The sequence below is a fragment of the Oncorhynchus mykiss genome, chromosome 9 (genome assembly GCF_013265735.2).
Source record: "Oncorhynchus mykiss isolate Arlee chromosome 9, USDA_OmykA_1.1, whole genome shotgun sequence".
NCBI classification, from domain to species: Eukaryota; Metazoa; Chordata; class Actinopteri; order Salmoniformes; family Salmonidae; genus Oncorhynchus; species Oncorhynchus mykiss.
In genome coordinates, this window is record NC_048573.1 from 20528028 (window position 1) to 20550219 (window position 22192).

The following is a 22192-nucleotide window of genomic DNA, read 5'->3' on the forward strand; positions in this document are numbered from 1 at the left end:
ATCGTTACCCATCGCTCCACAAAAGCCGCGGCCCTTGCAGAGCAAGGGGAACTACTACTTCAAGGTCTCAGAGCAATTGACGTCACCGATTGAAACGCTATTTAGCGAGCACCACCGCTAACTAAGCTAGCGTTTCACATCCGTTACACATAGTCATTGAATACTCGTCAATGTAATAATGTTTTCATAATGTTTTACCCACTTCAAATGTACCCTTGATTTTCTTGCGTAATAGCCTTATTCTAAATAAATAAATAAAAAATGTTCCTTGTCATTTTACACACAATACCCCATAATGACAAAGTGAAAACAGGTTTTTAGATATGTATTACAAATTTAAAAAACAGAAATACCTTATTTACGTAAGTATTCAGACTTGAAATTGAGTTCAGGTGCATCCTGTTTCCATTGATCATCTTTGAGATGTTTTTAGAACTTGATTGGAGTCCACCTGTGGTAAATTAAATTGATTGGACATGATTTGGAAAGGCACACACCCTTCTATATTAGGTCCCACAGTTGACAGTGAATGTCAGAGCAAAAACCAATCCATGAGGTTGAAGGAATTGTCTATAGAGCTCCGAGACAGAATTGTGTTGAGGCTCAGACTTGGGGAAGGGTACCAAAACATTTCAGCAGCATTGAAGGTCCCCAAGAACACAGTCGCCTTCATTCTTAAATGAAAGAAGTTTGGAACAACCAAGACTCTTCCTAGAGCTGGCCACCTGGCCAAACTAAGCAATCGGGGGAAAAGGGCTTGGTCAGGGAGGTGACCAAGAATCCGATGCTCACTCTGACAGAGCTCCATAGTTCCTCTGTGGAGATGGAAGAACCTTCCAGAAGGACAACCATCTCTGCAGCACTCCACCAATCAGGCCTTTATGGTAGAGTGACCAGACAGAAGCCACTTCTCAGTAAAAGGCACATGACAGCCTGCTTTGAGTTTGCCAAAAGGCACCTAAAGGACTCTCAGACCATGAGAAAAAAGATGATTTGGTCTGATGAAACCAAGATTGAACTCTCTTGCCTGAATGCCAAGCGTCACGTCTGGAGGAAACCTGGCATCATCCCTACGGCGAAGCATGTTGGTGGCAGCATCATGCTGTGGGGATGTTTTTCAGTGGCAGGGACTGGGAGACTAGTGAGGATCGAGGGAAAGATGAACGGAGCAAAGTACAGAGAGATCCTTGATGAAACCTGCTCCAGAGCGCTCAGGGCCTCAGACTTGGGCGAAGGTTCACCTTCTAACAGGACAACGGCACTAAGTACACAGCCAAGACAAAGCAGGAGTGGCTTCGGGACAAGTCTCTAAATGAGTGGACCAGCCAGAGCCCAGACTTGAACCTGATCGAAAATCTCTGGAGATTAGCTGTGCCACGACGTTTCCCATCCAACCTGACAGAGCTTGAGAAGATCTGCAGAGAAGAATGGGAGAAGCTCCCCAAATACAGGTGTGCCAAGCTGCCACCCCCGTGCTTCACAGTTGGGATGGTGTGCTTCAGCTTGCAAGCCTCCACCTTTTTCCTCCAAACATAACGATGGTCATTATGGCCAAATAGTTCCATTTTTGTTTCATCAGACCAGAGGACATTTTTCCAAATAGTACGATCTTTGTCCCCATGTGTAGTTGCAAAACGTAGTCTGGCTTTTTTATGGTGGTTTTGGAGCAGTGACTTATTCCTTGCTGAGCGGCCTTTCAGGTTATGTCGATTATAGGACTCATTTTACTGTGGATATAGATACTTTTGTAACTGTTTCCTCCAGCATCTTCACAAGGTCCTTTGCTGTTGTTCTGGGATTGATTTGCACTTTTCACACCAAAGTACGTTCATCTCTAGGAGACAGAACGTGTCTCTTTCCTGAGCGTTATGATGGCTGCGTGGTCCCATGGTGTTTATACTTGCGTACTATTGTTTGTACAGATGAATGTGGTACCTTCAGGCATTTGGAAATTGCTCCCAAGGATGAACCAGATTTGTGGAGATATACACATTTTTTGAGGTCTTGGCTGATTTCTTTTGATTTTCCCATGATGTCAAGCAAAGATGCACCGAGTTTGAAGGTTGGCCTTGAAATACATCCACAGGTACACCTCCAATTGACTCAAGTTATGTCAATAAGCCTATCAGAAGCTTCTAAAGCCAAGACATCGTTTTCTGAAATTTTCCAAGCTGTTTAAAGGCACAGTCAAATTAGTGTATGTAAACTTCTTGACTCACTGGAATTGTGATACATTGAATTTTAAGTGAAATAATCTGTCTGTAAACAATTGTTGGGAAAATGACTTAGATGCCCTAACCGACTTGCCAAAACTATAGTTTGTTAACAAGAAAGTTGTGTAGTGGTTGAAAAATGAGTTTTAATGACTCCAACCTAAGTGTATGTAAACTTCCGACTTCAACTGTACATACTGCACAGTGCATATATATTTATATTCCGGACTCTGACATTGGTCTTTCTGATATTTCTTAATTTTTATTTGGGGGGATTTGTGTGTATTATTAAGTACACTGACTGCAGTGTTGGAGCTAGAAACATAAGCATTTTGCTGCACCTACGATAGCATCTGCAGAATACAGTATGTGTACCCGATCAATACATTTTTATTTGATTTTAATTCCGATTCTAAGAATCTGAAGCAAGACATATTTTCTGAGTCTGACGTTCCAAGAGAGGGACGTTCCATTGTGGATGTTCTAAAGGAGCATTCCCAAATCTGTTTTGACAAATTGGGCCACAGGTGATCACAGACTGTGTTTGTGAGATTACAGAGTTGGTGACGTCACTGAATAGAGAGATACATTTTGACCAAAAATAAATGTTAGGCCCTATTGTCCTTTATATTTTAATTGGCTATCAAATTAAAATGAATGTGTTATTTGGTTTATTTTTCTTTGTGAAATGTGAGGTGACCAATGCGTAGAAAACATTTAATTAGCTTATCCTACATTTTAAAATACATATAGGCCTATTGAACATTTGTCTGACAAACACTTGTAATGCATGATGTGCTCATGATACTCCATGATTTTTCCCCCTTTTTTTTTTTGCAGAAAAACCAGTATACATGCAAGAAGTATACAAACAAACAATGATAACGTATGCTAGGGGGCACCACACATTTCAGATTATACAAAAACATTAAAAGAAACACATATATTGTTTTAACAGTTTTCTTATTAGAATATGATTCGCAGGTTAATACTTATGGATAATTCTGAAAGACACCTCTTTGACCTTGTTAACAAGCAGATATTTGTGTGGTAATAACCAGACTTTTTTCCAACAGATATTATTGACAAATGTAATCCAGCAACTTGTGACATAAGGAATGGATACAATATCCCTTTGAAAAAAGCATGTATAGATCTGTTGTTCAGAGGGAGCAAGGAGAAACACATGTTTCCTATTGGTGAGTCAACTGGAAGCGAGGCTAGATGAGAAGAAGGTGAGGTCTGGTTACACATCTGCCTACCTGCCTTATTTTACCTCATTTGCACACACTGTATATATATATTTTTTATATTGTGTTATTGACTGTATGTTTGTTTATTCCATGTGTAACTCTGTGTCGTTGTATGTGTCGAACTGCTTTGCTTTATCTTGGCCAGGTCGCAGTTGTAAATGAGAACTTGTTCTCAACTGGCCTACCTGGTTAAATAAAGATGGAAAAAAAACAAAAAACAAAAAACAAAAAAAATAAAGGAAAATAAAATTGAAGTTGGATTCTTTAATACATGTTTAGCCCAATTTATCTTAAAAGTATTATTCAAAGTAGGACAATCTACAAATTTGAGACCACCATATTCTTATGTGTTCATAATGACAGATTTCCTAATATAATGTGTAAAATTTTTCCAGATTAAGTTGAAAAGCATCAGATCAACCGCTTTACCTATTTTGTTGTCAAGATGTAGGGACTGGGCTGCATAAGTAAGTCTGGAGATAATGATCCTCCACGCAGATCACTAGGCTAGGCCTGTGACAAACACGGGATCCATGAGAAAGTAAGTTACCGAATCTAGACCAAGGGTGTGTTCAGTACGTCTTGCAACGGAAACCGTTTTCCGTTTAAGAAACAAAAGGAACGAAACGGGGAGGGGCCGACAACGGTTTTTCCTTCAAAACGTTTTGCAAAAGAATTGGCGTAATGAATACACCCCAATAGAAAGTAGGCCTAATTTTTATGAGCGAGTTTTATTCTACCCTATCTGAAAAACACATGAAATAAGTTCAATTGTTTAATTGCGCGTGTTTGTGTGCAACAAGTGTAGCGTTCTCTTTGTAGTAGGCTAATCGTGTAGCCTAGACGCTGTAGATCAGCTATCTCTTCAAACAAACATATCAAGTTAGGCTAATGTTGTAATTTTCTCTGTATTAATATCGCATGTTAACTTCAGTGTAACTTCCCGTTTGATATTCCTAGACTGACGCTGCATGATTTTTGTTGTTTAAATCCGAAAAATATTGTAATTTTCTGAACATAAATACTTTTGTCTACTACTAACTACCCTAAACATTTTCTTTGCCGCTCCAAAACTTGACAAAGCAATGTTTTTATCGTTTAGAAAGGTGCAATGCCATAGGCCTATACGATTTAGCATTGCATGTGATCTGGCTATTGACCCAAATAGCCTAATTGTCGCTACACTGTGACATGTTTTTCGTTTGTAGATGAGTATGAAGACGAGAAGACATAAGGATTCTGGATTTTAAGAGGTAGGATATCCCCATTCTAGCCTATTCTTCATAGCATACAACACTTCCCAATCGCAGAAGTGTTATTGTTTTGATTGCGGAAGTTTAGTAGGCTAGAATTGCAACAATGTAGCATTGCCATTGCTACAACAATGTATCTCTATCGCGCTCCAGCTCTCAATTCCCGTTTGACAGTTCGCTCATATAAGTGTGCTATCATGATTAGGCAACTGATATCAAGTTGGCTAGCTGTTATAGTTTGTGAGTAGTGGTCTTACAATCCACCGTAAGACTTTAAAAAAAATAATGTTTTTAATCACAGAATTATAAAGCCGCTGTGATTTAATTTTCCGGCCCACCAATCCTCGGATTTGAGTGTCCGCTCAGCCGGATTTAGGTTTAAATCAGGCCGGTGGAAGGAGGGACAGCAGCTCAATTGCAGTAGAGTCGGCTCTGACTGGTCATTCACTTATAGTGAACATAATAATGCAATGCACTTTAAATACATGTGTTTGTTTAGGAAGATAAAAGGTATAGATGCTAATGATGATCATCATAAAAGGCAGTCATGGTCAAAGTTTTGTGGAGAATGTTGTTGCCTAATAATCAGACTGTAGGCCTAATCACAGTCCCATCCTTACAGCTGTAGCCTTTCCGTTTTTTTATTTTTTTTATTTCACTGCCTTGTGTAATGTGTTGTTGTAAACCAGGTCCAGGTGCCGAAGCAGAGACACATATCATTACAGACGTTTCCTCTCTTGTTTTTGTCACTGCAACTTCATTTGGGATAATTTAGAGTTGAGTGTAAACATCAGAGACAATAACTATTGTAGTGGATAAGGACCCAGGGGTAATGGTGGAACAAGCCAAGGGTCTTGCACCTGTGAGATTTCTGTGTGTTTTTTTATTTTTTATGTGCCCGTGTGTGTGTGTTGGCTCACACTGTGGAACTGGTGTGTCTGTCCGCTGGAATTCCCCTTATGGTTGGGAATGGCGCTATCTTCCTGCTTCTCAACTATGAGCCTATTATTAAACTGCTGTGTGTCAGTTGCCATAGGAAACCCAGATTGAAGCATCTCTTGGTTTCCACTCCAGTGGTTACCTGTGACACAAATATACAGACCAGTGGTTGCCTCTGACGTAAATATACACACCAGTGTAGACTTCTCAGAGGAGGAAGGGGAGGACCATCCTCCTCAGTGATTTTCAGGAGGAAAAACAAATCTGTAAAACAGAAAAAAAGTTAGCATTTTAAAGCTAAAACTATACTAAATATAATCAAGACACCAAATAATTGATTAAAACATACTATACTTCAAATGAGGTCTTCAGTAGCCTCAACTGCACACTGTAGGGTAGCACCATGGTGTATCCAGAGGACAGATGGTTTCCGTCTTCCTCAGGGTACATTGACTTCAATACAAAACCTAGGAGGCTCTGGTTCTCAGAACCTTCTATATACTTACACAGTAACTGACAACTCCCGGAGGATGTCTTCCAACCGATCTCTTGCAGCATGAACTGACATGTTGTCCACCCAATCAGAGAATTAATCTAGTACTGAAGGCATAAGACACAGCTAGCTAGCACTGCAGTGCATAAAATGTGGTGAGTAGTTGACTCGAAGAGAAAGACAATAGTTGGAACAGTTTTGAACAAATTCATTTCTTCCAAAAATGAAGGAGGAGCCAGATAGAGATTTCAAAATGTTTTCAGTTTCACTTAGCTAGCAAATGCAGCTAGCTAGTTTAGCCTAGTCAAACACTCTGCTCAAACAGAGGTATGGTATGTTAGCTAGCTGGCTATGACTCTCCAACACAACACTGGAACTCTTCCAAGTCAAGGTAAGCTTTTGGTTTTACTAATTTATTGTCCCCGGGGTCTGCCGGTGTAAGTGCTAAACTACTTATTGACTGCACACTGTAGCAGGTTTACTAACACTTTAGTTCTATTAGCTATGTTGACTATGATGTGACTTTAACTAATATTGTGCCAGAGATGTAGGCTGTGTGTAGCAGTTATGATATCGTTTGGCTTGGAATTTTTTTTTTGTTGCCTGGTCACATAGCTGATGTGTTGTGCATTGACGTCCACAAGTGTTTACGCGTGATCAGAGGTGTATTCATTCCGCCGATGCTGTGGAAAAACATTTCTTAAATGGAACAAAATGAGGATAAACCTACCTGAATTTGTCCAATGGAGACTCTCGTTTGCAACTATTGAACTAATGATCACACCCTATGTCAGCAAATTTTTCTCTCGACCTGTGTGCACATACCTTGTAATCTTGAATTGATAGGCTAGGTTGTAGCAACCTCATGATGGGTATAGGGAACATTTGAGTATCATGTTGTAGCCTAAACCTATCGCTGTTATATGAAAGACAGTCATCCAATATGGTGTAATAGAAATAAGAATATCATTGTTCTGCTGTAGTTTTACAATATAGCAGTTTAATCACAACAACCTTCTTTTCAGAACCCTGACATGTCTGGTCCCACCTGGCTGCCGCCAAGGACTCTGAGTAGCCCAGAGAGAACTGTTCCTCAGATGTCCCACTCCGGGCCAGCCATGTACAGACAGCCGCCCATGAAGGTCTCCTCGGACCCCCGGCCCAAGTATGGGGTCTATGACCAGAAAGGAGGTGGAGGAGGACTGGCCACTAGGTACATGGCTACTGGACCCACAGGTAGGAACATGGTGGTGGTGGTGGGCCTTACGTTACACTGGGCTTGAGTTTTGTGCTAAACCTTGGTAAAATGAAATCCTGTGATAACTTTCGTGATTGACAACAGTTTAAATGTCAGTGAAAACTTAGCTCAAGCCTTAACGTAGAAGAGAGTTAGAACTGATAAAAGATTGAGTACACCAATGCTTTGGTGATTAGAACTGGCACAATATTGATAAAAACTATTTGATTATGTGTCAATGTAAAGTGTGTACATTATGGTTATTATGGTCTTGTTTGTAAATGTAAAGTGTGTACATTATGGTTATTATGGTCTTGTTTGTAAATGTAAAGTGTGTACATTATGGTTATTATGGTCTTGTTTGTAAATGTAAAGTGTACCGTGTCAAATTTGTTGTAAAGGTGGACCCATGCAGCACCAAGAGGACACAGGGTTTCACCCTAAATCTAACGACCACTACTACCAACCACCTCCCCACGGGCTCAAAGAAGACCGGTCCTGGAACCCTCACATGGACAGCTATGAGCTAATGGTAGGTGGGACATAATTGTTTTTGTAGCCTGGAATCCACACTGATTATTGCTCCATTTCGCCACGATGTTCAGTGTTGTTTCCAGACTAAGATTAGTGAGGTTTTCAACCTGATTGCATGTAGATAGGCTAGTTACGATTGTTGTAATGTCATGGAGCATGACATTTGCTCAAATCCAATATTCAAATAAACAAGTAATGAGACTACATTTGCTCTATCTTTCTCCTGTTGTGAAATGTTATAAAGGCATGCGACTTCGTGTGTGTGATTCTGCTCTATGATTTCAGCATCGTGGACCTGACAAGCCAAGTGGACACCACTCCAACCTCGATGCAGAGATTGACTCTCTCACCTGCATGCTGGCCGATCTGGACAGCCATCCACAGAACAGCACACAGGTAGGTTACCTGACTGACTACATATGAGGAATAAATTATTCCCCAGAAACGTAATACACAAACGTATAACTGACCGATTAAAAAATAAAATAAAAAAAACATCTGGCTGAAAGTGTATCACTGGTTCTTCTGGATGTTTACGCCTGAGTTTTTGTTAGTAATTCATTTGAAATAAAAAAGGCAAAAAAATGATTTGTTTCCTTTCCATTCCTTTGCAGCTGTACGATAACGTGCCTTACAACAAACACATCTCAGGGGACCGCTACAAACCCTCAACCCAGCCAGGAGCACTCTCTCAGGGCAGGCCGTCCATGGGTTACCCCCCCCAGTCCCAGTACCATCCAGCACCCCCTTACCCCAGTGATCCCCACCAGGTTCCCCAGTACTCCCCCCAGCCAGACTACACCTACGCCCAGGTGTCCAAACCCTACCCTCAGCCCGTCCCTGCCTCCTATACCACCTCTTCCACCCCTACTGGCCCGAGGTTCAGCGTCCAGGTCAAAACAGCCCAGCCTGTCACCTACTCCCAAACTGGTAGACAAGCCGAGCAGGCTTACACCCCTCCTCCGCCCCACCAGCACTCCTCGCGCCCCCCACCCCAAAACCAGACGGGCCCCCAGGGCTGGTACCCTCCCCATCCCGCATCCCAAGCCCAGGAGCTGCACTCTGATGGGGGTTACAAGGAGATCCCCGGGGGGTCTAGAGGGCGAGGGAACCAGGGCCCCACGCCCAAGAGAGGCCTGGAGAATCACCAACCAGGGTCAAGAGAGGCCCCAAGTCCTGCCTATCAGCCCAGCAAGGTGAGTGTCTGTCTAGAGTTCAGAGGTCATCTACTCTACAGCATTCTCTGCTGCTTCTAAAGTATGGTCCTTTTTGAGTACTTGTATCCTCAGTCTCTTGGATTCCCTAATCTGAATGGGAAATAATGAATAATGAATCATATTTGTCCATTAGGGGTCAGCAGCTCCGAGGCAAGAGGAGGAATTGGACCGGCTCACTAAGAAGTTGGTGTATGACATGAATCACCCACCTACAGAGGAATATTTTGGTACTTCCCTATGTCCTTTGTGTTGACTGGACTCTTAATTTCACCTTGGGCTACAAAGTTCATTTAAATTGAACACAAGATGTTCCTTCTGAGTAAAAATCTCTTATCCTCCTAGTCTCATCTTTTCTCCTTTCCCTCCATACTATCAGGTCGCTGTGCGCGTTGCGGTGACAATGTGCTTGGTGACGGCAGTGGCTGTATCGCCATGGAGCAGGTGTTCCACGTGGAGTGTTTCACCTGCATCACCTGCCACGCCCGTCTCCGGGGGCAACCCTTCTACGCCCTGGACAAGAAGAGCTACTGCGAAAGCTGTTACATTGTGAGTTGCTATCACTTTTTGTATTGAGAATCGCTTCTAATTCTCTCTTTGTTCTAAATTCTTTAGCAGTATTCCCTGAATTCATCAGTTGATCTCTCTATCCATCTTTCTCTTTCTTGCCGTCTTTCTCCATATATATTGGATTCTCTCACTAGTGCTGAGCCATTAGTGCTTTTTGAGGTCTTTTCGGTTCGATTATTTAGAATAAAATTGCGGATTTTGATTATAATTTAAAAATAAAATGATGCACTAGGGGTTGAATGCTGCAAAACAGAATAAAACAATTTATAAAAGTTCCATGATGGTAGTGACTCCCCATCACCTATTAAGCATAATTTATTCACATTACTTTACTTGAATAAAATATTTCAGTTGTTGTGAGCTGAAGCGCAGATGGGTCATGCAGCAAGATAATGATCCAAAACACACAATCAAGTCTACATGAAAATGGCTAAATAGCGACAAATTTGAAGTTTTGGAATGGCCTAGTCAAAGTCCAGACCTAATCCCAATTGAGATGTGGTTGGATTTGAAATGAGCAGTTCAGCTCTGTAGAGCTGCTGCCTGACAAAATCACTATTTTAGAAGTTCTTCAAAGTAAATAAGGCATACTTTTATTGCCTGCTGAATACCAACTATCAATCGCTTTTATATCATGTATTTTCAGGTAGAGATACCTCTCGAAGCAACTGCTCTCTAACATGTTTCCTGCGCTAAACTATGTAAAACAGGGGTGTCAAACTCATTCCACGGAGGGCCAAGTGTTTGCGGGTTTACATTTTTTCCTTTCAATTAAGACCTATTTATCTCTAGAGAAACTGCTCAATATACGCATTGAGCTCACAGAACAAAAAACATTTCCAATAATTGAACCGACGTCGCTCAGTTAGTTGTTTGAAAAAAAAGAACCAACATTTTGGTTAATTGCTCGGCACCAATATCTCACACATGCACACACAAACTATTATGTCTGAACCTGTGCTGCCTCTCTCAGAGTACCCTAGAGCGCTGCTCTAAGTGCTCCAAACCCATCTTGGACCGTATCCTGCGGGCCATGGGAAAGGCCTACCACCCGCGCTGCTTCAACTGTGTGGTGTGTGGCTGCTGCCTGGACGGGGTTCCCTTCACTGTGGACGCCACCTCCCAGATTCACTGCATAGATGACTTCCACAGGTCAGCAGCTCAACAAACGGAATATCTCCGGCCCAGATATTACCTGTACTTTTTTTAGACGAACAATGAACTGGGACACTAGCACAAGTCTCCCATTGAACAATGAAACTTAGATTTACACTTTCATTTCTTGAGATAACGTTCAGCCATTGGTCCTTTTTTAAAACGTGATTCTAGTGTTCCACCCTCTGAGTTTTAATGTTAGTGTTGACGCTTTCTGTCCTAAACAGGAAGTTTGCCCCCCGCTGCTCAGTGTGTGGCCAGGCCATCATGCCCGAACCGGGACAGGAGGAGACCGTCAGGATAGTGGCGCTGGACCGCAGCTTCCACGTCAACTGCTACGTGTGTGAGGTGAGTAGTAGTAGTGAGTGTGTGTGTGTCCTTGTTAGTAAAATATCTCGCTCAAGTTGAATGACGTTTACAGTTCGGCAGGATGTCACATCAGATGTACAAAGGCCATTCAGTTGAACCCAATCAGTGTTCCTGGATTTACCCTGTGTTTTCTCTGTCCAGGAGTGTGGTCTGCTCCTGTCCTCCGAGGGTGAGGGGCGAGGCTGTTACCCTCTGGATGGTCACATCCTGTGTAAGGGCTGCAGCGCCCGCCGCATCCAGGACCTTTCCGCCAAAATCTCCACTGACTGCTAACCAACTAAGGGACGTCACCTCTGACGAGAGATACATTTTGACCAAAAATAAATGTTAGGCCCTATTGTCCTTTATATTTTAATTGGCTATCAAATTAAAATGAATGTGTTATTTGGTTTATTTTTCTTTGTGAAATGTGAGGTGACCAATGCGTAGAAAACATTTAATTAGCTTATCCTACATTTTAAAATACATATAGGCCTATTGAACATTTGTCTGACAAACACTTGTAATGCATGATGTGCTCATGATACTCCATGATTTTTCCCCCTTTTTTTTTTTGCAGAAAAACCAGTATACATGCAAGAAGTATACAAACAAACAATGATAACGTATGCTAGGGGGCACCACACATTTCAGATTATACAAAAACATTAAAAGAAACACATATATTGTTTTAACAGTTTTCTTATTAGAATATGATTCGCAGGTTAATACTTATGGATAATTCTGAAAGACACCTCTTTGACCTTGTTAACAAGCAGATATTTGTGTGGTAATAACCAGACTTTTTTCCAACAGATATTATTGACAAATGTAATCCAGCAACTTGTGACATAAGGAATGGATACAATATCCCTTTGAAAAAAGCATGTATAGATCTGTTGTTCAGAGGGAGCAAGGAGAAACACATGTTTCCTATTGGTGAGTCAACTGGAAGCGAGGCTAGATGAGAAGAAGGTGAGGTCTGGTTACACATCTGCCTACCTGCCTTATTTTACCTCATTTGCACACACTGTATATATATATTTTTTATATTGTGTTATTGACTGTATGTTTGTTTATTCCATGTGTAACTCTGTGTCGTTGTATGTGTCGAACTGCTTTGCTTTATCTTGGCCAGGTCGCAGTTGTAAATGAGAACTTGTTCTCAACTGGCCTACCTGGTTAAATAAAGATGGAAAAAAAACAAAAAACAAAAAACAAAAAAAATAAAGGAAAATAAAATTGAAGTTGGATTCTTTAATACATGTTTAGCCCAATTTATCTTAAAAGTATTATTCAAAGTAGGACAATCTACAAATTTGAGACCACCATATTCTTATGTGTTCATAATGACAGATTTCCTAATATAATGTGTAAAATTTTTCCAGATTAAGTTGAAAAGCATCAGATCAACCGCTTTACCTATTTTGTTGTCAAGATGTAGGGACTGGGCTGCATAAGTAAGTCTGGAGATAATGATCCTCCACGCAGATCACTAGGCTAGGCCTGTGACAAACACGGGATCCATGAGAAAGTAAGTTACCGAATCTAGACCAAGGGTGTGTTCAGTACGTCTTGCAACGGAAACCGTTTTCCGTTTAAGAAACAAAAGGAACGAAACGGGGAGGGGCCGACAACGGTTTTTCCTTCAAAACGTTTTGCAAAAGAATTGGCGTAATGAATACACCCCAATAGAAAGTAGGCCTAATTTTTATGAGCGAGTTTTATTCTACCCTATCTGAAAAACACATGAAATAAGTTCAATTGTTTAATTGCGCGTGTTTGTGTGCAACAAGTGTAGCGTTCTCTTTGTAGTAGGCTAATCGTGTAGCCTAGACGCTGTAGATCAGCTATCTCTTCAAACAAACATATCAAGTTAGGCTAATGTTGTAATTTTCTCTGTATTAATATCGCATGTTAACTTCAGTGTAACTTCCCGTTTGATATTCCTAGACTGACGCTGCATGATTTTTGTTGTTTAAATCCGAAAAATATTGTAATTTTCTGAACATAAATACTTTTGTCTACTACTAACTACCCTAAACATTTTCTTTGCCGCTCCAAAACTTGACAAAGCAATGTTTTTATCGTTTAGAAAGGTGCAATGCCATAGGCCTATACGATTTAGCATTGCATGTGATCTGGCTATTGACCCAAATAGCCTAATTGTCGCTACACTGTGACATGTTTTTCGTTTGTAGATGAGTATGAAGACGAGAAGACATAAGGATTCTGGATTTTAAGAGGTAGGATATCCCCATTCTAGCCTATTCTTCATAGCATACAACACTTCCCAATCGCAGAAGTGTTATTGTTTTGATTGCGGAAGTTTAGTAGGCTAGAATTGCAACAATGTAGCATTGCCATTGCTACAACAATGTATCTCTATCGCGCTCCAGCTCTCAATTCCCGTTTGACAGTTCGCTCATATAAGTGTGCTATCATGATTAGGCAACTGATATCAAGTTGGCTAGCTGTTATAGTTTGTGAGTAGTGGTCTTACAATCCACCGTAAGACTTTAAAAAAAATAATGTTTTTAATCACAGAATTATAAAGCCGCTGTGATTTAATTTTCCGGCCCACCAATCCTCGGATTTGAGTGTCCGCTCAGCCGGATTTAGGTTTAAATCAGGCCGGTGGAAGGAGGGACAGCAGCTCAATTGCAGTAGAGTCGGCTCTGACTGGTCATTCACTTATAGTGAACATAATAATGCAATGCACTTTAAATACATGTGTTTGTTTAGGAAGATAAAAGGTATAGATGCTAATGATGATCATCATAAAAGGCAGTCATGGTCAAAGTTTTGTGGAGAATGTTGTTGCCTAATAATCAGACTGTAGGCCTAATCACAGTCCCATCCTTACAGCTGTAGCCTTTCCGTTTTTTTATTTTTTTTATTTCACTGCCTTGTGTAATGTGTTGTTGTAAACCAGGTCCAGGTGCCGAAGCAGAGACACATATCATTACAGACGTTTCCTCTCTTGTTTTTGTCACTGCAACTTCATTTGGGATAATTTAGAGTTGAGTGTAAACATCAGAGACAATAACTATTGTAGTGGATAAGGACCCAGGGGTAATGGTGGAACAAGCCAAGGGTCTTGCACCTGTGAGATTTCTGTGTGTTTTTTTATTTTTTATGTGCCCGTGTGTGTGTGTTGGCTCACACTGTGGAACTGGTGTGTCTGTCCGCTGGAATTCCCCTTATGGTTGGGAATGGCGCTATCTTCCTGCTTCTCAACTATGAGCCTATTATTAAACTGCTGTGTGTCAGTTGCCATAGGAAACCCAGATTGAAGCATCTCTTGGTTTCCACTCCAGTGGTTACCTGTGACACAAATATACAGACCAGTGGTTGCCTCTGACGTAAATATACACACCAGTGTAGACTTCTCAGAGGAGGAAGGGGAGGACCATCCTCCTCAGTGATTTTCAGGAGGAAAAACAAATCTGTAAAACAGAAAAAAAGTTATCATTTTAAAGATAAAACTATACTAAATATAATCAAGACACCAAATAATTGATTAAAACATACTATACTTCAAATGAGGTCTTCAGTAGCCTCAACTGCACACTGTAGGGTAGCACCATGGTGTATCCAGAGGACAGATGGTTTCCGTCTTCCTCAGGGTACATTGACTTCAATACAAAACCTAGGAGGCTCTGGTTCTCAGAACCTTCTATATACTTACACAGTAACTGACAACTCCCGGAGGATGTCTTCCAACCGATCTCTTGCAGCATGAACTGACATGTTGTCCACCCAATCAGAGAATGAATCTAGTACTGAAGGCATAAGACACAGCTAGCTAGCACTGCAGTGCATAAAATGTGGTGAGTAGTTGACTCGAAGAGAAAGACAATGGTTGAACAGTTTTGAACAAATTCATTTCTTCCAAAAATGAAGGAGCCAAATAGAGATTTCAATTTTTTTTCAGTTTCACTTAGCTAGCAAATGCAGCTAGCTAGTTTAGCCTAGTCAAACACTCTGCTCAAACAGAGGTATGTTAGCTAGCTGGCTATGACTCTCCAACACAACACTGGAACTCTTCCAAGTCAAGGTAAGCTTTTGGTTTGACTAATTTATTGTCCCCGGGGTCTGCCGGTGTAAGTGCTAAACTACTTATTGACTGCACACTGTAGCAGGTTTACTAACACTTTAGTTCTATTAGCTATGTTGACTATGATGTGACTTTAACTAATATTGTGCCAGAGATGTAGGCTGTGTGTAGCAGTTATGATATCGTTTGGCTTGGAAAGTTTTTTTTGTTGCCTGGTCACATAGCTGATGTGTTGTGCGTTGACGTCCACAAGTGTTTACGCGTGATCAGGGGTGTATTCATTCCGCCGATGCTGTGGAAAAACATTTCTTAAATGGAACAAAATGAGGATAAACCTACCTGAATTTGTCCAATGGAGACTCTCGTTTGCAACTATTGAACTAATGATCACACCCTATGTCAGCAAATTTTTCTCTCGACCTGTGTGCACATACCTTGTAATCTTGAATTGATAGGCTAAGTTGTAGCAACCTCATGATGGGTATAGGGAACATTTGAGTATCATGTTGTAGCCTAAACCTATCGCTGTTATATGAAAGACAGTCATCCAATATGGTGTAATAGAAATAAGAATATCATTGTTCTGCTGTAGTTTTACAATATAGCAGTTTAATCACAACAACCTTCTTTTCAGAACCCTGACATGTCTGGCCCCACCTGGCTGCCGCCAAGGACTCTGAGTAGCCCAGAGAGAACTGTTCCTCAGATGTCCCACTCCGGGCCAGCCATGTACAGACAGCCGCCCATGAAGGTCTCCTCGGACCCCCGGCCCAAGTATGGGGTCTATGACCAGAAAGGAGGTGGAGGAGGACTGGCCACTAGGTACATGGCTACTGGACCCACAGGTAGGAACATGGTGGTGGTGGTGGGCCTTACGTTACACTGGGCTTGAGTTTTGTGCTAAACCTTGGTAAAATGAAATCCTGTGATAACTTTCGTGATTGACAACAGTTTAAATGTCAGTGAAAACTTAGCTCAAGCCTTAACGTAGAAGAGAGTTAGAACTGATAAAAGATTGAGTACACCAATGCTTTGGTGATTAGAACTGGCACAATATTGATAAAAACTATTTGATTATGTGTCAACGTAAAGTGTGTACATTATGGTTATTATGGTCTTGTTTGTAAATGTAAAGTGTGTACATTATGGTTATTATGGTCTTGTTTGTAAATGTAAAGTGTGTACATTATGGTTATTATGGTCTTGTGTGTACATTATGGTTATTATGGTCTTGTTTGTAAATGTAAAGTGTACCGTGTCATATTTGTTGTAAAGGTGGACCCATGCAGCACCAAGAGGACACAGGGTTTCACCCTAAATCTAACGACCACTACTACCAACCACCTCCCCACGGGCTCAAAGAAGACCGGTCCTGGAACCCTCACATGGACAGCTATGAGCTAATGGTAGGTGGGACATAATTGTTTTTGTAGCCTGGAATCCACACTGATTATTGCTCCATTTCGCCACGATGTTCAGTGTGGTTTCCAGACTAAGATTAGTGAGGTTTTCAACCTGATTGCATGTAGATAGGCTAGTTACGATTGTTGTAATGTCATGGAGCATGACATTTGCTCAAATCCAATATTCAAATAAACAAGTAATGAGACTACATTTGCTCTATCTTTCTCCTGTTGTGAAATGTTATAAAGGCATGCGACTTCGTGTGTGTGATCCTGCTCTATGATTTCAGCATCGTGGACCTGACAAGCCAAGTGGACACCACTCCAACCTCGATGCAGAGATTGACTCTCTCACCTGCATGCTGGCCGATCTGGACAGCCATCCACAGAACAGCACACAGGTAGGTTACCTGACTGACTACATATGAGGAATAAATTATTCCCCAGAAACGTAATACACAAACGTATAACTGACCGATTAAAAAATCAAATAAAAAAAAACATCTGGCTGAAAGTGTATCACTGGTTCTTCTGGATGTTTACGCCTGAGTTTTTGTTAGTAATTCATTTGAAATAAAAAAGGCAAAAAAATGATTTGTTTCCTTTCCATTCCTTTGCAGCTGTACGATAACGTGCCTTACAACAAACACATCTCAGGGGACCGCTACAAACCCTCAACCCAGCCAGGAGCACTCTCTCAGGGCAGGCCGTCCATGGGTTACCCCCCCCAGTCCCAGTACCATCCAGCACCCCCTTACCCCAGTGATCCCCACCAGGTTCCCCAGTACTCCCCCCAGCCAGACTACACCTACGCCCAGGTGTCCAAACCCTACCCTCAGCCCGTCCCTGCCTCCTATACCACCTCTTCCACCCCTACTGGCCCGAGGTTCAGCGTCCAGGTCAAAACAGCCCAGCCTGTCACCTACTCCCAAACTGGTAGACAAGCCGAGCAGGCTTACACCCCTCCTCCGCCCCACCAGCACTCCTCGCGCCCCCCACCCCAAAACCAGACGGGCCCCCAGGGCTGGTACCCTCCCCATCCCGCATCCCAAGCCCAGGAGCTGCACTCTGATGGGGGTTACAAGGAGATCCCCGGGGGGTCTAGAGGGCGAGGGAACCAGGGCCCCACGCCCAAGAGAGGCCTGGAGAATCACCAACCAGGGTCAAGAGAGGCCCCAAGTCCTGCCTATCAGCCCAGCAAGGTGAGTGTCTGTCTAGAGTTCAGAGGTCATCTACTCTACAGCATTCTCTGCTGCTTCTAAAGTATGGTCCTTTTTGAGTACTTGTATCCTCAGTCTCTTGGATTCCCTAATCTGAATGGGAAATAATGAATAATGAATCATATTTGTCCATTAGGGGTCAGCAGCTCCGAGGCAAGAGGAGGAATTGGACCGGCTCACTAAGAAGTTGGTGTATGACATGAATCACCCACCTACAGAGGAATACTTTGGTACTTCCCTATGTCCTTTGTGTTGACTGGACTCTTAATTTCACCTTGGGCTACAAAGTTCATTTAAATTGAACACAAGATGTTCCTTCTGAGTAAAAATCTCTTATCCTCCTAGTCTCATCTTTTCTCCTTTCCCTCCATACTATCAGGTCGCTGTGCGCGTTGCGGTGACAATGTGCTTGGTGACGGCAGTGGCTGTATCGCCATGGAGCAGGTGTTCCACGTGGAGTGTTTCACCTGCATCACCTGCCACGCCCGTCTCCGGGGGCAACCCTTCTACGCCCTGGACAAGAAGAGCTACTGCGAAAGCTGTTACATTGTGAGTTGCTATCACTTTTTGTATTGAGAATCGCTTCTAATTCTCTCTTTGTTCTAAATTCTTTAGCAGTATTCCCTGAATTCATCAGTTGATCTCTCTATCCATCTTTCTCTTTCTTGCCGTCTTTCTCCATATATATTGGATTCTCTCACTAGTGCTGAGCCATTAGTGCTTTTTGAGGTCTTTTCGGTTCGATTATTTAGAATAAAATTGCGGATTTTGATTATAATTTAAAAATAAAATAATGCACTAGGGGTTGAATGCTGCAAAACAGAATAAAACAATTTATAAAAGTTCCATGATGGTAGTGACTCCCCATCACCTATTAAGCATAATTTATTCACATTACTTTACTTGAATAAAATATTTCAGTTGTTGTGAGCTGAAGCGCAGATGGGTCATGCAGCAAGATAATGATCCAAAACACACAATCAAGTCTACATGAAAATGGCTAAATAGCGACAAATTTGAAGTTTTGGAATGGCCTAGTCAAAGTCCAGACCTAATCCCAATTGAGATGTGGTTGGATTTGAAATGAGCAGTTCAGCTCTGTAGAGCTGCTGCCTGACAAAATCACTATTTTAGAAGTTCTTCAAAGTAAATAAGGCATACTTTTATTGCCTGCTGAATACCAACTATCAATCGCTTTTATATAATGTATTTTCAGGTAGAGATACCTCTCGAAGCAACTGCTCTCTACCATGTTTCCTGCGCTAAACTATGTAAAACAGGGGTGTCAAACTCATTCCACGGAGGGCCAAGTGTTTGCGGGTTTACATTTTTTCCTTTCAATTAAGACCTATTTATCTCTAGAGAAACTGCTCAATATACGCATTGAGCTCACAGAACAAAAAACATTTCCAATAATTGAACCGACGTCGCTCAGTTAGTTGTTTGAAAAACAAAAAAGAACCAACATTTTGGTTAATTGCTCGGCACCAATATCTCACACATGCACACACAAACTATTTTGTCTGAACCTGTGCTGCCTCTCTCAGAGTACCCTAGAGCGCTGCTCTAAGTGCTCCAAACCCATCTTGGACCGTATCCTGCGGGCCATGGGAAAGGCCTACCACCCGCGCTGCTTCAACTGTGTGGTGTGTGGCTGCTGCCTGGACGGGGTTCCCTTCACTGTGGACGCCACCTCCCAGATTCACTGCATAGATGACTTCCACAGGTCAGCAGCTCAACAAACGGAATATCTCCGGCCCAGATATTACCTGTACTTTTTTTAGACGAACAATGAACTGGGACACTAGCACAAGTCTCCCATTGAACAATGAAACTTAGATTTACACTTTCATTTCTTGAGATAACGTTCAGCCATTGGTCCTTTTTTAAAACGTGATTCTAGTGTTCCACCCTCTGAGTTTTAATGTTAGTGTTGATGCTTTCTGTCCTAAACAGGAAGTTTGCCCCCCGCTGCTCAGTGTGTGGCCAGGCCATCATGCCCGAACCGGGACAGGAGGAGACCGTCAGGATAGTGGCGCTGGACCGCAGCTTCCACGTCAACTGCTACGTGTGTGAGGTGAGTAGTAGTAGTGAGTGTGTGTGTGTCCTTGTTAGTAAAATATCTCGCTCAAGTTGAATGACGTTTACAGTTTGGCAGGATGTCACATCAGATGTACAAAGGCCATTCAGTTGAACCCAATCAGTGTTCCTGGATTTACCCTGTGTTTTCTCTGTCCAGGAGTGTGGTCTGCTCCTGTCCTCCGAGGGTGAGGGGCGAGGCTGTTACCCTCTGGATGGTCACATCCTGTGTAAGGGCTGCAGCGCCCGCCGCATCCAGGACCTTTCCGCCAAAATCTCCACTGACTGCTAACCAACTAGGGGACGTCACCTCTGACCCCACAATCCTTCCATTACTTTCCCCTGCTCTGAGGTAGAAGTTGCCCTAACGAATATATCTGAGACCAGTTTCACCCCTCTCCAAATCATAACCTTAACCACAAGGGGGAAATGTTAAACTAAGGGCAACTTTGTCCTTCTCTACTTTTTCATACTCTTCTAGTCAATCTTCGTTCTTCAGATGCCCAAAGCTGTGGAATCAGTAGTACCACGTCACCTCAAACTGCCTATGACAGTCTTCAATATGATGCCATTATTTAATTTCACTTGACTAGGTTTATTGATACATAATTACAGGTTAAAGACAGGGTATTGTAACATGGATTGACAACAAGTTCCACCACTATTCCCTAATCCTTGTCCTCTGGTTTATACTAGCTATCACCTATCCTCTATATTGTATCCTGTACCCCTACTCCCTATCTACTACACCCTATCCCCTACCCTTCAGCGCATACCAGTATTGTATAGAGCCTCTGACCTGCAGGCAGCAGGGGCTGCACTAACCCCCCTCCCCCTTCCCCACCCACTGCTTATGTCACACTAATCCTGCATGTCCTACACTATGTCTTACACTCTATCCTGCCAGACATAGAGGGGACATGGAAGGAGCTCTATAATGGCAAATAATGATTGATGGATATCGGATAGGAATATTAGGTGGTGATGATGATTGAGGAAGACTATATCTTTCTGCCATCTGACCAGTCCAGATAATGGAACATATATATATTTTGTATGCCACTAAAGTCAATAAAAAACGCTGAACTGCCTCGCATGAAAAAAACGCACATATGCAAATGATATGTGAGACAGAGCATATGTTGCGGGTTGATTTGGTTATGGAGTGAATGGGTTTGCATACGTTTCATAGGAGAAGAAGTAGCTGTAGTTGGATTGATTTGTGAATAGAATAGAGGACACAGAAAGATTAGGTAGTCATAAAAAGCAGATCGCTAAAGTCAATGCTGTGACCCTATTTAATGTTGAAACAGTCCGTTTGTGTCAAGATGATAACTTGGCAGCTGACATGTTTGCCTTGTCAAAACAGAACAGCGATTTGCATCATGATAATTGGTACTGCATTTCCGAGAATGTTACTTGTAAGCCAGCCAAAACTCCAAACCCCATCTTCAAAATTTGAATGCGCTTTTTATTACTATAATATCATTTCTCTTAACATTTGTGTTGATTTATACTTGACTGTTACAATGGTGAAGAAGGTGCAATGAAGTCTAATGCAATTGTCTTACTGAGAAACAGGGATCTCATCCTCTTGTGTTCTTTATGGGTTTTTGTTTTAGCTTAAGAGTTAGATTTGCGTCGCTAATCCATATCCTCATGGCACTAGCGGCCATGTTGAAGCATCTATGAGACATTGGAGTCCTTCTCACATTGTTTTGATGTCATTTGTCGTTGTGTTTCGCCGTCCCGCGGTCTTAATTTGTTTTGCAACGTAAAAGCGGCTCGTATGATTTTCATTTCACACGCCTTCAAAACCCAAATCTGTGTTTGTGTCTGGAATCACAGTACTTGATCCTTTTCCCTCAGTATTTGTCTCTGCGCACAAAGATATGAAGATCTCTGTGTGAGCCCTGTGAGTTGCATTTTCCACTTTTGCGTATTTATTTCAACTCCTGTTATACACTCATTGTTTCTAAGTCTGTGTTTATGGTCGTCACTGCGTGTAAATGTTTTATGTTCTAGTGTCATAGTGATTAGTACAAGAGAACGGCAATGAAAGGCTATAGAAATATGAACTATGATGACGTGTTCTTTCTGTTTTACCATCTTACTCTTTCCCTTCAGTCTCGTGGTACAATCGTTCAAATGTGTGGCCTTGATGGCCAACATGTTTTGTTGACAAGTGTAATCGGTGGTTTAAAGCCATTGTTGTATTGCA

At 41.9% G+C, this 22192-nt stretch overlaps 2 protein-coding genes across 6 annotated transcripts; both read left to right on the forward strand.

The window, feature by feature from the left end:
• Positions 1-3917: 3917 nt before the first annotated feature.
• trip6 (thyroid hormone receptor interactor 6) lies at positions 3918-11532 on the forward strand. 4 transcript variants are annotated; one of them, XM_021615069.2, is made up of 11 exons: positions 3918-4007; positions 4675-4719; positions 7177-7387; positions 7790-7920; positions 8208-8318; positions 8537-9118; positions 9273-9366; positions 9516-9685; positions 10680-10858; positions 11089-11209; positions 11372-11532. In XM_021615069.2, the coding sequence occupies exons 3-11, from the start codon at positions 7186-7188 to the stop codon at positions 11501-11503; spliced, it is 1722 nt and encodes a 573-aa protein (XP_021470744.1). In that variant the 5' UTR covers positions 3918-4007; positions 4675-4719; positions 7177-7185; the 3' UTR covers positions 11504-11532. The 4 variants fall into 4 exon arrangements, with proteins under 4 accessions (XP_021470744.1, XP_021470742.1, XP_021470743.1 ...); XM_021615067.2 differs by lacking the exon at positions 3918-4007 and adding an exon at positions 4080-4171; XM_021615068.2 differs by lacking the exon at positions 3918-4007 and adding an exon at positions 4178-4348.
• A 1356-nt stretch (positions 11533-12888) lies between these two features.
• LOC118936359 (thyroid receptor-interacting protein 6-like) lies at positions 12889-21984 on the forward strand. Of its 2 annotated transcripts, none has more exons than XM_036987554.1 (11): positions 12889-12907; positions 13411-13455; positions 15904-16114; positions 16545-16675; positions 16963-17073; positions 17293-17874; positions 18029-18122; positions 18272-18441; positions 19440-19618; positions 19849-19969; positions 20132-21984. In XM_036987554.1, exons 3-11 carry the CDS (start codon positions 15913-15915, stop codon positions 20261-20263), a joined length of 1722 nt encoding a protein of 573 aa, XP_036843449.1. In that variant the 5' UTR covers positions 12889-12907; positions 13411-13455; positions 15904-15912; the 3' UTR covers positions 20264-21984. The 2 variants fall into 2 exon arrangements, with proteins under 2 accessions (XP_036843449.1, XP_036843448.1); XM_036987553.1 differs by having other exon boundaries at positions 12892-13084.
• Positions 21985-22192: the final 208 nt, after the last annotated feature.